At 38.1% G+C, this 15,862-nt stretch overlaps 1 protein-coding gene across 3 annotated transcripts in view; it reads left to right on the forward strand.

Moving 5' to 3' along the window:
• The first annotated feature begins 302 nt into the window (after positions 1-302).
• USP8 (ubiquitin specific peptidase 8) overlaps positions 303-15,862 on the forward strand; it is a 64,616-nt gene continuing 49,056 nt past the window's right edge. For all 3 annotated transcript variants that reach the window (XM_020285926.2, XM_020285923.2, XM_020285925.2), the window contains exons 1-3: positions 303-461; positions 13,674-13,842; positions 15,506-15,650. In XM_020285926.2, the coding sequence (XP_020141515.2) occupies positions 13,739-13,842; positions 15,506-15,650 (249 nt within the window). In that variant the 5' untranslated portion in view covers positions 303-461; positions 13,674-13,738. The remainder of the gene's footprint in view (positions 462-13,673; positions 13,843-15,505; positions 15,651-15,862) is intronic.

The raw sequence follows: 15,862 nt of genomic DNA on the forward strand, positions 1-15,862 counted from the left end.
GAAAATACGTAGTTCAGGGGGGCAAGAGCAGCCCTGCTTCCTCCGCAGCAAGGCCCAGAACGCGAAGTGACTCCAGTGGGACCCCGCTCCAACCCGGAAATGCGGGACGCAGGGGGTGGGACAAAGGGCGGGCGTACAAACTCGACTAGCTCAGGGTAGCCCGAGCCTCACCACCGCCGCCACCGCCCACCCAAAACGCCCTCCTCAGCCCTCCCTCGCCCTCCCGCGCGGTAGCAAGGGCAGCGCAGGATAGTAGAGAAGAGTCGCAGGCGCGCACGCGAAGCCCCGCCCCCGCCGTGACGTCAGGAGACGCGACGCGTCGCCACGCAATGCAAATCGGGAAAAGGGGCTGAAGTGGGCTGGCTTCCGTGGGGATAGCGAAGGCTAAATCTGCCTCGGGTTGTTGGGAGATGGATCTTTGGCGAGGAGGCCTGCGTTAATGAAGCGCGTTCGGCGCCACGGTGAGTGCGGGTCTGGGCCCTGGGCTCTGTTCCCTGGGAATTCGTCTGCTGTAAACCCCCTTTCCTTCTACCGGCTGCTGGTCACCCGGGAGACAAGCCAGTCCGCGGAGAGGGGTGGGACGAGCCCGAAACGTAGAGCCGGCTTGTGGAGGAGGGGCCCAACCTCGAGTCTTGGGTTGCCCAGCGAGTTTCGTGTGGTTTTTCGGTCTTACAGGATGGCCTTAAGCATTCTTCCTTTCTATTGGACACTCCGACCCAACTTTGACCTCCCTCCTTTTGCTTCCGTTTTCTGATTTTCTGCTATTTACCTACAATCCCAGGCCTTACTACAGCCCGTCAGAATGTTTCCCAGTTCCTCCTCTGCCACAGTGACACTTGCTTTTAGTGAAGTTCAAGTGTGAGTTTAAGAACCCTATAAGTTCATCATAGTTAAAAGTCTGACTTCCTCAAACAGAAGCTTTTTTTCCTCCCTAAAATGTGTCTTCTATCCTAGAGTTGTGAGACAAGTTAATTTCACCTCCACTCCACCTTGGACATTATCGGAACCCTGAATTGCAGTGATGTGCATTTATACATAAAGTTGAAGACCACACTCCTGGGTTTATTTCTTGCCTCCAGTTCATTCTGTGACCTTGACCACGTCACTTACTCACTAACGAAATATTTACCTGACTCACAGAGGTGTTGCAGAGCCTAAGGAATTTAATATTTGTGAAGATCTCTGAGGGTGTCAGATGAAAGGGATATCCAACTGAAGGATGTTACTTTTTCCGAATCTGTAGAGCATCCTCAGTTTTGCATATATCTTGCTGCGGCCATTAAAAATGCTAAGTGGTAATTATTAAGGAAGTGTTCCTGTTCTAGGCTTGCTCTGCGGCTTTGCTATGTAAGCAGATTTTGCATTCCAACCAATTCTGTTTAAGATTCATTGTTGAATGTCATTCATGGTGGATTTAGATAATTTCTCATGACAACACAGTACTGGGCCAGGAAGTATATGTGGAAGGTGATGTCAGTTGTCTCGTGTCTTTATCACGTTCTGACTTATAATGTGTATTCCTTTTCTTCTGACACATGTGCATCTTTACTATTTGATAGTAAGGATCCTACAATAGTGATAAAAAAAAAACCAGACACACCTTTCATTAATGAAATTTCACACATAGACATGTATTTTTGAGAAAACAGTGTATGAGAAAAACTAACAAAATAAAGTTCCCTTTTTAGCATTTAATTTTTAAATGTATTTACTTGAATTTTATTAATCATCATGGGCATTTGTTTATTAATGTGAACATAATGGGAAAGACCCAAAATGGCTTTCGTAAAGACAGTTGGAAAATAAAGCGAGCACATCAAATTTTTTCATAAAATGTCTAGCATTATATTATGAACTTTTCTACTTCATTTTTGTACAAGTGAAAGGGGAAAAAGTGTCCATTCAAATATAAGATGCTAATAAAATTAGATCTTGTTATTGTCCCAGTTACCTATTGCTGCATAACAAATCACTCTAAAACACAGTAGTTTAAAACTACAGTTTGGTATCTGTCATGTTTCTCTGGTCTAACTGAACTTAGCTAGGTCGTTCTCACCTAGGGTTTCGTGCATTTGTATAAGCAGCTGGGTTGGAGTCATCTGAGAGCTCATCTGGGTGAGACATCCAAGAAAGCTCATTCACGTGAATGGTAGTTGACATTGGCTGGGAGTTCAGCTGGGGATGTCAACCATAGTGCCCATGCATAGCCTTTTTGTGTGGCTTGGACTTCTCACAGCATGGTGACTGGATGCCAAGATACATGTTTGAAGAGACAGGAAGTGGAAACTGCCAGTTTCCTAAAAGCCTGGACCAAAATATTGGCACAAAATTGCTTCCAACATTCTTTATGGGTTAGAGCAGTCAAGGAGCCCTTTACCTTCTCCCTACCTTTGGAAGGGAAAAATGTCAGACTTTGTGGCCATCTTCCACCTACCATAATTTTGGTGACGAAATTGTATTGGAATCATGTTTGGATTTATATAGCAGATATGGAAAAAGGTATACTTTTAATTTCTTTAACCATATTTTCGTGGCATATTACAATTTTCAGAGCATTTTTCTGTCTGTATCTTTTCACTTGATATTGACGGTAACCCTGTAGAAGCAGATGGGTCATTCCTGTTTCACTTTGCAGATGAAAGTAAACTGAAGAGTGGCAGTGGTGGTATTGGGATGATTATGGAATTTGTTCAAAGTCAAATGATTAATAAATGGAAAATAAGACTAAGACCTACAGTACTTCCATAATATTAAATTTATTATTAGTAAATGATGAAGTGTTACATTAAACCTATTTGCAATTCCACATTTATAACCATCCTAATTCAAGTAAAACAGGGCTCATGTATAGTGAATAAAGTCACTAAGATATTTAAGCCTTTTCTCGTTTGACTAACATTACAATTTAGTTTTTCATAACATGGTAGCCCCACCTTATCCCTAGGGGATCTATTCCAAGACTACCAGTGGATGCCTGAAACCATGAACAGTACCAAATGCTATATGTGCTATGTTTTTTCTTATACATACACACCTATGATAAAGTTTAACTTATAAATTAGGCACAGTAAGAGATTAACAACCATAACTATTAATAAAATAGAACAATTATAGCAATGTACTATAATAAAAGTTATCATGCACTGTGACTATAAGTTTTGCAATTTGAGGTATGACAGCAAAGCTAGCTTATGAAGTTCTTTGTCCTTCACAGTTTCACAGATAGAAGATTTGTTCTTACCATAGATTTGAGCAATGTCAACATATGAATTTTTTCTTCTTTCTTTAAGAGAATTTTCACCATTTCACTTAAAAGAAGCAATTTACAGCTTCTCTTTGACATATCCAAATTGCTAGCATCATTGCTCTTGCAATTTGGGGCTATTATTAAGTAAAATAAGGGTTATTTGAACACAAGCACTGTGATGACGGGCAGGGTGTACACTGTGGATACTCTGGACAAAGAGATGATTCACACCCCAGGCTGGACAGAGTGAGACAACACGGCAACCTCCCACAACAAAGTTTTATCTGGTCCATTAGTGCCAGTGAGTAATGCCAGGGTTGATAAATGCTGCTGTAAACTGATCAGTTTTTAAGCTACACAATATTTATTTTTTGTTAATAATACTATATTCTTCACATTTTTCAGGATAGTCTTCACATTTAAGATAGACTGTGTGTGTGTGTGTGTGTGTGCAAGTGAGAGAGAATATTCTGATTCAATCTATTACCAAAGCATGTTTCTGCCATTTCGTGTTCTTTTCTGCAAAGACCTGCTAGTTACTCTTTCCTATGGTATCATCCCCTTGTAGTCATTTCCTTCCACTCCAACTTATATATCCCCAATTTGACCACCCTGAGATATTTTTCCCATCAAGAGCTGGCTTTTATTGGCTACTGAATCAAATATAAGATCTGGATGGCTTCAAAAGTCCTCTATAATGTGACTCCATCTCCTTGCCTAATTTAATTTAATTATTGTTAGCCAACAGTTCTTATGTGGTGACTGTATAAGGACTGCTGAGGTAGGTGACAGGGATACACAGACATGTCAGTGTTTTTCCTGTACTAATTTTTCATTTTGTATTTTTGTTCATGGTGTTTCCCTCTTTTGAAATGCCCTCCTTTCTCACCCTGTTCTTAGTTAAATCCTATCCTTAGGGCCAGTTTCTGTCTCTGTCTTTTCACATTATTGTGAGCATTCATGCTTATGAGATATTAGGATCTTAAAGCCTTGTCACAGTTATCTTTTGGTCCCAATACTGTATGAAAGATGTTCCTTTATGTAGATAACAAGCATTATAGGATTCAGTGCTATAGGAAATGAACTCCCAAAACTGAGACCATCAAGGATGGAAGAAGTGGAACTTAAGGTGGCCCATAAAGGAAGTAGGCTAGCACAAAAGAGGAGAGTATGCTCCGGGCTGGAGGAAGCTTTGTCTTTTCTAGGTACAGTGAATTTTTCCCTCCTTATGATTTCCCAGTGACTGGAGTCACGTTCATATGTAGTATAGCCACTAATTGATGGCTTGTTATTTAATGAGTATTAATTTGGTCTTGGTAACTAGACTAAGACGTTTGTGATCAGAAGCCCTGTTGTATTCTCTGTATTCCCTAGAGCAGTTCTACCTAAAGTAGCCAGTTTCTGGACTCTTTGTTAATGTCGTTGTTACCTTCAGTGATGAGGTAAGGGCCTGTGCTAGAATGCTAAATCAGTGTATTGCTTTCTGCATGGAGGAAGTTTTGCTACTGTAAAAAGATTAGTGTGCTTAATTGATTTACATTCTGTCACAAGCTCCTCATTTCATAACATATTGGTAATAAACAGTTCCCTAAACAGAACTGGCCTTTGGACCATGGTTGGAGAAGTATTACTGCAGTTATGAAACTTTCATACTTTTTTTTATTATAACCTATGTATGGTAAGAAATACATTTTACATTTCAGTCTAGTGTTACCTATATTCATACACATTTATATGTAACTGAAACAAAATTTTATGAAACAGTACTTTAGTATGTGTGACATGCTCTGATATTTTTTATTTTGTTTTTTAAATGCTGATCATGACCTTCATGACTGCCCTCAAGCATTTAGCATGGACAAGCTAGAGACATAGTAACATGCTCAGTAAATATCATAAGTTTTAGCAGTGATTAAATCTTGAGAGGGTTGAGCCTTCTTAATACCTTAGGATCACTTTAAAACATTATTTCATCAATATTTAGTTGTCTGTGGCATTTTACATAGAATGAATATAGAGCAAATTATATAGTATGAGGTTTAAGGCAGCCAGGTACAGTGGCTCATGCCTGTAATCTCAGCACTTTGGGAGGCTGAGAAGGGACGATCACTTGATGCCAGGAGTTCAAGACCAAGCTTGAGCAACCTAGCAAGACTCCGTTTCTACAAAAAATACAGAACTTAGCCAGATATGATGGTATACACCTCCAATCCCAGCTACTCAGGAGGTTGAAGCAGGAGGATCACTTGAACCCAGGAGGTCCAAGGTCAAGTGAGGTTGCGGTGAGCTATGATCATGCCACTGGACTGTAGCCCAGACAATAGGGTAAAACCCTGTCTCAAAAAAAACATTGATTTAACCACTTTAGTATGAGCGTCAACTATAGTCGGTAGCCGCGGATTAACACACACAGTGACTTTAGCCGACAGCCCTGATATGAAGGCACACAGCCCAGTGTCAACTTTTAGCCAACAGCCATGATATGACTTTTCTAATTTTTCATTTATCAAAATAAAATTGTGGGCCGGGCGCGGTGGCTCACGCCTGTAATCCTAGCTCTCTGGGAGGCCGAGGCGGGCGGATTGCTCGAGGTCAGGAGTTCGAAACCAGCCTGAGCAAGAGTGAGACCCCGTCTCTACTATAAATAGAAAGAAATTAATTGGCCAACTAATATATATAAAAAATTAGCCGGGCATGGTGGCGAATGCCTGTAGTCCCAGCTACTTGGGAGGCTGAGGCAGAAGGATTGCTTGAGCCAGGAGTTTGAGGTTGCTGTGAGCTAGGCTGACGCCATGGCACTCACTCTAGCCTGGGCAACAAAGCGAGACTCTGTCTCAAAAAAAAAAATAAATAAATAAAAAATAAAATTGTGAACATTTAAAAATAACGTAATGAAAACATATATGTATATGTTACCTATTCTGATTTACATTACAAGTAAAGCTGCCTGTAAAGTAAAAAAAGCTTTCAGTGCTTTAAAGCTTTCCTCATCACAAAAGAGCAAAAACGGATTCGTCGTCAATGTATAGCACACACTATTGTTCAGACTGTGAGTGCCGGCTGTGGGCAAGGTTTCGCGGCTGGTGAGCGCCACCCTGAAGTGGTTAAGACAGCCAGAAGATATAATGAGTGCTGTTGCTTCCCGAAGGGCAGAAATGAGGAGAGATGGTAGGTAGCCAACAAAGACAAACTTTGATTTCCTCTCAGTGTTGCCAAGGATCTTGGCACAGACTGTTGTGAAGCCCTACTTAAAATATCAGGACCACTTTGAATGCCTGCAAACCTCAATTTTCATGTTTTTACTTTTTACTCTTCTGTACCTTGTGGTTCAACTCATCTAATCCCTACTCATTTTCTTTAGAAGGATCAGAAGAATGTCAAAAGAAGAGAGAGGGATATATATGTTCCTTCCATTTTTTTCCTCATTGTTAACTCATTTTTAGCACTCTTTGGATTTTATTTCTGGAACATTGCTGTTTGATTAAAGCTTAAGTTCTTAATCTCTGTCAGGCTTGTATATCTTAAATTCTATTTTTTGTTCTTAGAAGAACTTTAATTTTTCTTATACATACTTAGTTATTATCTTTTTAATTTATGATCCTTTGTGAAGCATAACATAGTTTTAATGGGTTATGTGTTATATTTAGTTTGTCCTGGATCTAAACAAATACATTCTATAAATTATTTGACTTCTGTAGTTAATGAACATTTTTGAATAAGTATCAATGGGTTTGTTGTTGTTGCTCTGTTCTTTTCTTTGTTTTTAACTGTTGCAGCCAAAGTAAGGAAATTGTGAATTTGTTCAGTCATTCTGGCCTTAGTATACTTTAGGTCAGTCTCTTTTCAGACTTCTTCAATGGCAAAATGCAGCAGAATGACTTATCAAAAATTTAACATGTTAAACTTCACATAGATTTAGGTTAGATATACAGTTAGACCTCTGTATCTGTGGGTTCTGCATCCATGGATTCACCAACTGCAGATTGAAAATATTTGAAAAAAATAATTGTATTTGTACTGAACATGTACAGACTTTTTTCTTGTTATTATTCCCTAGGCAATATGGTATAAAAACTATTTACATAGCATTTGTATTAGGTATTATAAGTAATCCAGAGATGATTTAAAGTATACAGGAGGATGTACATAAGTTATATGCAAATACTATGCCATTTTATGCAGAGACTTGAGCATCCTTAGGTGTTGGTATCCGTGGGAAGTCTGGGAACCCACGTTGAGTACCAAGGGATAACTGTATGTGCTTTGCTTTCTCATTTGATTTGGGAAAACTACCCTTTACCTCCTGTTTGATTTCTGCAGAAATTTATGTGATTGTAAAGGCTGAAATTGCAATTAAAACAATGCTAAAAGTATTTTCAACACTAGGTTGACACCTATTAGACGGTATTTGATGGTATAACTTACATAATTTTGTTAATAAAAATGGAAACAACTGTGGTTCTTTGATATACTTTTAGACATTATCAAAGAATATTGTTACTTATTTGAATTGTTCTCAGAAATCAAATAAGGACAGAAAAAATACAATTTTTCTCCTAGAAACCCTTGCTGAAAACTTTGATGACATCATAATCTTACACTTTCCTTCCCTGTGTCTAATCATTTGCCAAATCCTGTCATTGTGCCTTTGCAGTGTCTCTTGTATCTGCCTCCTCCTTTCTGTCTCTACTGCCCTAGTTCTGATCTTCATTATCTTTCTGTAAGATCATTATAATAGATAACTAGTGTTTTCTCTATCTAGTCAGTCACTAAAAGCTTAACTTTGTATTCTTGTTAGTTTGGTTAGTTCTTCAGAACCCTGCTGTGGCTCTTCACTACCTTTAGAAAACAAAGTAAATGCTTTAGTGTGACATTCAAGGTCTTCCATTATCTGTTTCAAGACTATTTTTCAGGCTTCTAGATCCTTCATCCGCTATAGTGGCTGATTCCTAAAGATGTACTTTACATTCTTGACTTCTCATACTGTTCCTCTCTGTCAAAGGCCGTCTCCCACCAAGATTCACATCAAACCCCGTTTCTTTCATGATGACTTCCAAGATCCCTCTAATCATTCTTAATCTTCCCTCTTAATTTTTTTGTAGTGTGTTTACTTGAAACTGTATAGTTTAATAGTATGCTGTATTACTACTGCTTACAACTTTCTTTTTCGCTTTAGTTTTTTAAACTTTGTGAGGAAACAGATTGTACCTAATTTTTTTTTTTTTTTTTTCAAACAGAGTCTCACTCCCTTACCCAGGCTAGAGTGCTGGGGTGTGAGCCTAGCTCACAGCAATCTCCAACTCCTGGGCTCAAGCAATCCTTCTGCCTCAGCCTCCCGAGTAGCTGAGACTGCAGGCATGTGCCACCATGCCCGGCTGATTTTTTCTATATATTTTTTAGTTGGTCAATTAATTTCTTTCTATTTTTAGTAGAGATGGGGTGTCGCTCTTGCTCAGGCTGGTTTCGAGTGCTAGTATTACAGGTGTGAGCCACTGCACCTGGCCTGTACCTAATCTTTGAGTTCCTGAAAGTACAGTGCCTTCTATGCAGCAGGATATCTGTGAGTTTTTAAATTTAATTTAACTTTGAAATAGCTAATGATTTACTATTTTTAGTTGCCTAGGTACCATATATACTTTGTATATTCTTTGTTTTTTAAAGATCTAAGCTTTAAAGAAAATCATGAGAAACACATTCAACCGAGAACGTATTCTAACCTTCATTTTGGAATGTTCAGATTAAAAACTTTCTTTTTCTTGCCAGGAAACCTAATTAAAATGAATATCAATATAGACTCTACCCAACTTTTTGAACATTTATTCTGTGATTAGACCATGACTGATGGCCCGGATAGAACTGGAAAAAATTGTAAAAAAAAAAAAAACCACTACTACCAGATTGGTACTTATTCACTCTGTCCAACTCTGGCTTTAGTCTTTTTATTTTTTTTCTTTGTAGACATAGGGTCTTGCTATGTCGCCTCGGCTGATAGTGATCATAGTTCACTGTAGCCTTGAACTCCTGGGCTCAAGTGATCCTCCTGCCTCAGCCTCTGAAGTAGCTCGGACTGCATGTACACATCACAACGCCTGGCTAATTTTTCTATTTTTGTTTTTTAGAGACGAGGATCTCACTGTGTTGCCCTGGTCTCAAAACTCCTGGCCACAAGTGGTCCTCTTACCATGGCCTCCCAGAGTGCTGGCATTACAAGTGTGAGCCACCATACCTCATCTGGCTTTAGTTTTTAGTATGTGTAGTAGTATCATTACTAAAAAAGGTTAGGCTTTTTGGGAATTACACTTTAAGAGCTATTAGAGGAGCAGATGTTGGCTTTCTGTTAGTTAAGTAAGCTTAAGACACCAACTAAAATAGTTGGGGCCAGAAAAGTAAGGAATAACACTTGTTACTGTTATTTTACTGTCCTCTGGCCATTATTAATATTCAAGGATAACACACCCTGCCCTAGAGAGGTCTATTGTGGTGTTGCCAAGGAGTTGAGTTTCCTTAAGCACATCCTAAAAAGTTAGTTTCTTGACCTTAATATGCTTTCTGTTAGTCATAAGTGTTATCCCTCAACTGTGCTTCCTGTGTCTAGGTAGAAATCGGGTACTTGGAACACTATTCCACTTTATCCCATCTTTCTCCTTTTATTGCCAATTAAAGAAAAAATTTATCTACAATCTTCTTTTATTTTTTTATCTCTTAATTCTTGTAGTCTTGCTTCCATTGATACCACTGTATGGAAGCTGTACTTCCCAAGATTGTGTCAGGTTCTTCTAATATTCCAAATCCATTTTTTTAAAAATCAACATTAAAAAAATACATATATGGTTTGCTTTTTTAACCCATAACTTCCTTTTATATCTCTCTGGATACTTGCTTCATATTTATATATGATTGCATAGTTTTATTCATATTTGCATTGTCATGCTCATATAATTGAATTGCTTTCTTTAAAACTTTTCATGAAATAAAGCCGGGTGCGGTGGCTCATGCCTGTAATCCTAGCACTCTGGGAGGCCGAGGCGGGCAGATTGCTCGAGGTCAGGAGTTCGAAACCAGCCTGAGCAAGAGCAAGACCCCGTCTCCACCTTAAATGGAAAGAAATTAATTGGCCAACTAATATATAGAGAAAAAATTAGCCGGGCATGGTGGTGGATACCTATAGTCCCAGCTACTCGGGAGGCTGAGGCAGCAGGATTGCTTGAGCCCAGGAGTTTGAGGTTGCTGTGAGCGAGGCTGACGCCACGGCACTCACTCTAGCCTAGGCAACAAAGTGAGACTCTGTCTCAAAAAAAAAAAACCAAAAACTTTTCATGAAATATATCTTTAGTACATTACATACATTCTTTTATGTTGTAAATCATGATAATAAAATGATCACCTGTGAACATACTACCTAACTTGAGAAATAGAATCTTACTGGTACCCCTGAAGTTCTTTGTATATGTCTCCCTGATTACATTCTCTGCCACCCCCTGAAATAGAATTTTGTGTTTGTAATTTTCTGTCTTTATAGTTTTACCTCATTGTATCATTAAGCAATATATTGTTCGATTTAGTTTGATTTTAAACTTAATATAAACGGTGTCATGTTACATGTATTCCTGCTTTTTCACTCAAAATGGTGGAGGGTGCAGAAGGTGATGGAGTGGAATTGCAGGGGCTAGAGTATGCTTTCTGGTTAAACTGTTTATCTTGGAGACTAGAGACCTTTTAAAACCTATCTTTAATACAGAGCCTACCTGTGCAAGGTAAGTCTGCTGGTTGTCTCTGAGTGTGAGGAAATCCAAAGGATCCCTGTCAGATTCTTAATGGATGCTCTTAGCTGGTTTGATGATGAATTGTTATGAATTGGGTACTAGATTGGATATGAATTGGATCACTAGAAGGATATATTTAATATCAGTTGATGTATTTGGGAGTGATGGTGTTGTTCAGAGCCTTTTTCTTCCATCTCTACAGCTTTAGACACAGGACCCAGCCTGGAGGGCAAAGTGTAGAAAATGCATGTATATGAGATCATTGTTTCTAACTGCATAGATCTGAAATTATGAATTAGAGTGCTTGGTTCAACGTATATTTATAGATACATGGAGCAAGTATAGATAGAAAAAGTGAAAATGGAAAGTGATTTTCAGAGAAAAAAATGGTTTGGTGACTAAGACAGGGAATTAATGTGGCACAGGGTTAGAAAGGATGAGTACCAAGAAATCATAAAATATTAGTATTTAATATAAAATGGTGATAATTAGAATCTATTTAGAACTCCGGAAAATCAGCAAGAAAAAATCAAACAACCCTATCAAAAAGTGGGCAAAGGACATGAACAGAAAATTTTCAAAAGAAGACAGAATAAAGGCCAACAAACATATGAAAAAATGCTCAACATCTCTAATCATCAGGGAAATGCAAATCAAAACTGCAGTGAGATATCACTTATCTCTAGTAAGAATGGCCTTTATCAAAAAGTTCCCAAACAATAAATGCTGGCGTGGATGCAGAGAGAGAGGAACACACCTACACTGCTGGTAGGACTGCAGACTGGTTCAGCCTCTGTGGAAAACAATATGGAGATACCTTAAAGCGATACAAGTAGATCTACCATTTGATCCAGCAATTCCACTACTGGGCATCTACCCAAAAGATCAAATGACACTCTACAACTGGGACACCTGCACTCGAATGTTTATAGCAGCACAGTTCACAATAGCAAAGGTGTGGAAACAACCCAGGTGCCCATCAATACATGAGTGGATTAATAAAATGTGGTATATGTATACCATGGAGTACTACTCAGCTTTACGAAACAATGGTGATATAGCACCTCTTGTATATTCCTGGATAGAGCTGGAACCCATTCTACTAAGTGATGTATCTCAAGAATGGAAAAACAAGTACCACATGTACTCACCAGCAAATTGGTATTAACAGATCAACACCTAAGTGGACATATAGGAATAACATTTATCGGGTGTCAGGTGAGTGGGAGGTGAGGGTGGGGCACGGGCAATATAGGTAACATTTGTACCCCCATGATATGCTGAAATAAAAATATATATATGTAAAATGGGACTAGAATCAAAGCAAATGGGGGTGCTTTTGGAGTTTCTCACAGGTGAACAGACTTCTTACCACACACCCACTCTCCCATAAGTTGTACTTTACTCAACTTCAGGATTTTTAGGATTAGATGTTTGTTGATGTCCATTCATCTAACAATAATGAGCTGATAGACTGAAGATCATTAAGAGAGCAGAAAGAAGTGATAGAAAAAATTTAAAAGTTGTAACCTATTAAATGTATTAATGTATGTTTTTATTTAAATTGTAATTAGTTCTTTACAGCTGAAGACCTTGTATACGTTTAATTGGGTTCCTGAAGTTTTCATTTGGTAACACTTATGGTCTTGCCAAGACTATCCATTTGGTGTGCTCCCCTGATCTGCCCCATCTGCATACATCCTGGTACATGTATATACATACATACAACTTAATTTGTATGTACCTAACCATTTTCCTCCTTGTCTTCGTGTTGTTTACTTCTTGCTCCATCTTCCTACTCAGAATTTGCCAGAGCATACAAGAAAACAAATAATGCCATGACACATTGAAGACCTTTTCATAGTAAACCAAAATGCCTGGTATATTCTGCCAGAAACAAAACATGTTCATTTGTCTATAGCTCTGTTTAATGTGGTGCTGCCTGTTGCCTCCCCACCACTTGTTTCCTTTTATAAATTGATATCATCAATGAGAAGAAAGAAATATTTCTAGATGAAAATTCCTTCTACTTGTGATTAATACAGTTTTAACAGAAGAAAAATGTAAAAGGTTTTACTATTCTTTCTGCTAGTTCCTTTGACAGGTAAGATTCCTAATACTTAAGGCAAAATAATGTAAATATTTCATTTGGTTAGTGACAATTTTTTTCTTTTTCTTTTTGAGACAGGATCTTGCTATGTTGCCCAGGCTTGAGGGTAGTGGCATGATCATAGCTCACTACAACCTCAAATTCCTGGGCTCAAGTGATCCTCCTGCCTCAGACTCTGGAGTAGCTGGGACTACAGGCACATGACACCACTCCTGGCCAATTTTTCTATTGTTTGTAGAGATGTGGTCTCATTATGTTGCTCAGACTGGTCTTGAACTCCTGACCTGATCCTCCTGCCTCAGCCTCCTGAAGTGCTAGGATTACAGGCATGAGCCACGGTGCCCAACCTTGTTAGTGAAAATTTGAAAAAAATTACTAAATTGTTCATTTATACTCTATCTTGAACTCCCAAAATAGATATTCAGGATAATTTAAAATTAATCCTGTTAGCAAACTCCTAATCTAAAAAAATTAGGAGTTTTATTTTTTTAAACTTCTCACTTATTGTTAATGAGGAAAATTAGTGGAATTATTTGTATTTGTTTTGTTTCAGGAGAGAACTACATTTAATGAAATATACCATCCATGGTGAAAGTGGGAAAGTGAAGATTACTCATCATGCCTGCTGTGGCTTCAGTTCCTAAAGAACTCTACCTCAGTTCTTCGCTAAAAGACCTCAATAAAAAGACAGAAGTTAAACCAGAGAAAACAAGCACTAAGAAGTATGAATCCTTTGCTAGCTCGAGTGAATCATATATTAAGTTTTAGATTGTTTCCATATTATTCAGGTTAGAAGAATAGTCAATTTAAAGTTTATTTGAAAAATGATACCATCATATGAATAAAGTAAGACCTCCTTAGAGAAGGTCTTAAATTTATCTTAGTAGAATACATATATATTCTGCTGATATGCTTTTTTTTTTTTTTTTTTTTTTTGAGACAGAGTCTTGCTTTGTTGCCCAGGCTAGAGTGAGTGCCGTGGCATCATTCTAGCTCACAGCAACCTCAAACTCCTGGGCTCAAGCGATCCTTCTGTCTCAGCCTCCCAAGTAGCTGGGACTACAGGCATGTGCCACAATGCCCAGCTAATTTTTTCTATATATATTAGTTGGCCAATTAGTTTCTTTCTATTTTTATAGTAGAGACGGGGTCTCGCTCTTGCTCAGGCTGGTTTCGAACTCCCGACCTCGAGCAATCCGCCCGCCTCGGCCTCCCAGAGAGCTAGGATTACAGGCGTGAGCCACCGCACCCGGCTTATATTTTTATTTTTTAAGGGCATGTATACCATCTCTCTGCTGAGGTAGAAGCTAGAGATGATGCCTTCTTGGATAGAGATTGCAGAATCTATCCTGAGATAAAATATAATAGTGATGGAGAAGTCCAGTTGTTTGATATTTACTGGAAATATAATTTTGCTAAAAGTGGGTTATCACTAACATTGTTAACTTATTGGTAGTTTTATCTCTGTTAAGGGACAGAAGACAATAGGAGAACTTTGCCTCTGAATTTATTTTGACCAAGATAGGAGAAAATTTGAGATAAATAAATAACCATATTGTTATAGAGTTGGAAATAAAAGTTTCAGAAAGAAAGGTGGGCTTAGCAGCCTATACCTCAGACTTAGGGAAAGTAGATTTTAAAAATCAGGGAGTGTAGGGGGAATAGGTGTTTCATGATTGGAGATAAATGGGAGGCTTTAAAAAAATATGTGTGATCCCAAATGAACCAAAGAAGAAATATCTAAAGAAACCTATGATTGCACAGGGATATCTTCATGCGTCATATTACAAAGGAAATCAACAGAAGATGGGAAGAAAACAAAACATAAAGGATGAAGATGAGAGTGGTAGAAACTTTAAAGAAGGTCAGGAAGGAAAATCCCAGAATGAACTAATATTTCTAAACATTACTAAGGACAAAATGGGCTTTTAAAAAGGAGATCTTTTGAGGGACAAGAAGAGTGAAAGAAAGATTGGGCTACTTATTGGGCTAAATTGGTGATGTTGATAGGGTGACAGAGAAAACAGCTCAATTTACTCCTGTTAAGTGATTTTCAGTAGGAAACTATGGGAAAGATAAAGCCACTTTTAAGCATTCTCAAAACTTAAAGACAGGACAGTCATTAAAGTCAGACCTAAGGCTGGTCATTCCTTTCTAGCAATGTCTGGTTTATCTCTAGGACTATCCTCATCCCACAGGAAGTGGTATTTATAAGTTGGTTATATCTAAACTTATATCTAACAGTGTATCAATTGCATGTATCAGTTTTGAGGTAGTGCAACCTAAATGATGAAATTTACTTTATCAAGATTATCTGTGGACTTTATGACCTATATTTTCTTTCCAGATGTCAAGTGTTTTAATTATTTTTTCTCTAAATTTAAGTTATGTACACAGTGCCCTGAAGATCTTTAAGACAGCAGAAGAATGCAGATTAGATCGTGATGAGGAAAAGGCCTATGTGCTATATATGAAATATGTGACTGTTTATAATCTTATCAAAAAAAGACCTGATTTCAAGCAACAGCAGGTACCTTTTTTTTTCATTTTTATTTGCTAAGTTATTTTTGCCTAATGGAACTGTTGATTTTCTCTAAAAGTTTTAACTAACAGTGAAATGTAGGTCATATTAGGCAGATCAAGTTCAAACTCTTAGATAGAGACAAAAAGCATCTAAAGCTGTAATTTCGTTGTTTGCAAATGTGTGTGTGCTTGTACACTCACTCTTAATTTGCCTTGAGT

Source organism: Microcebus murinus, chromosome 6 (assembly GCF_040939455.1).
Source record: "Microcebus murinus isolate Inina chromosome 6, M.murinus_Inina_mat1.0, whole genome shotgun sequence".
NCBI classification, from domain to species: domain Eukaryota; kingdom Metazoa; phylum Chordata; class Mammalia; order Primates; family Cheirogaleidae; genus Microcebus; species Microcebus murinus.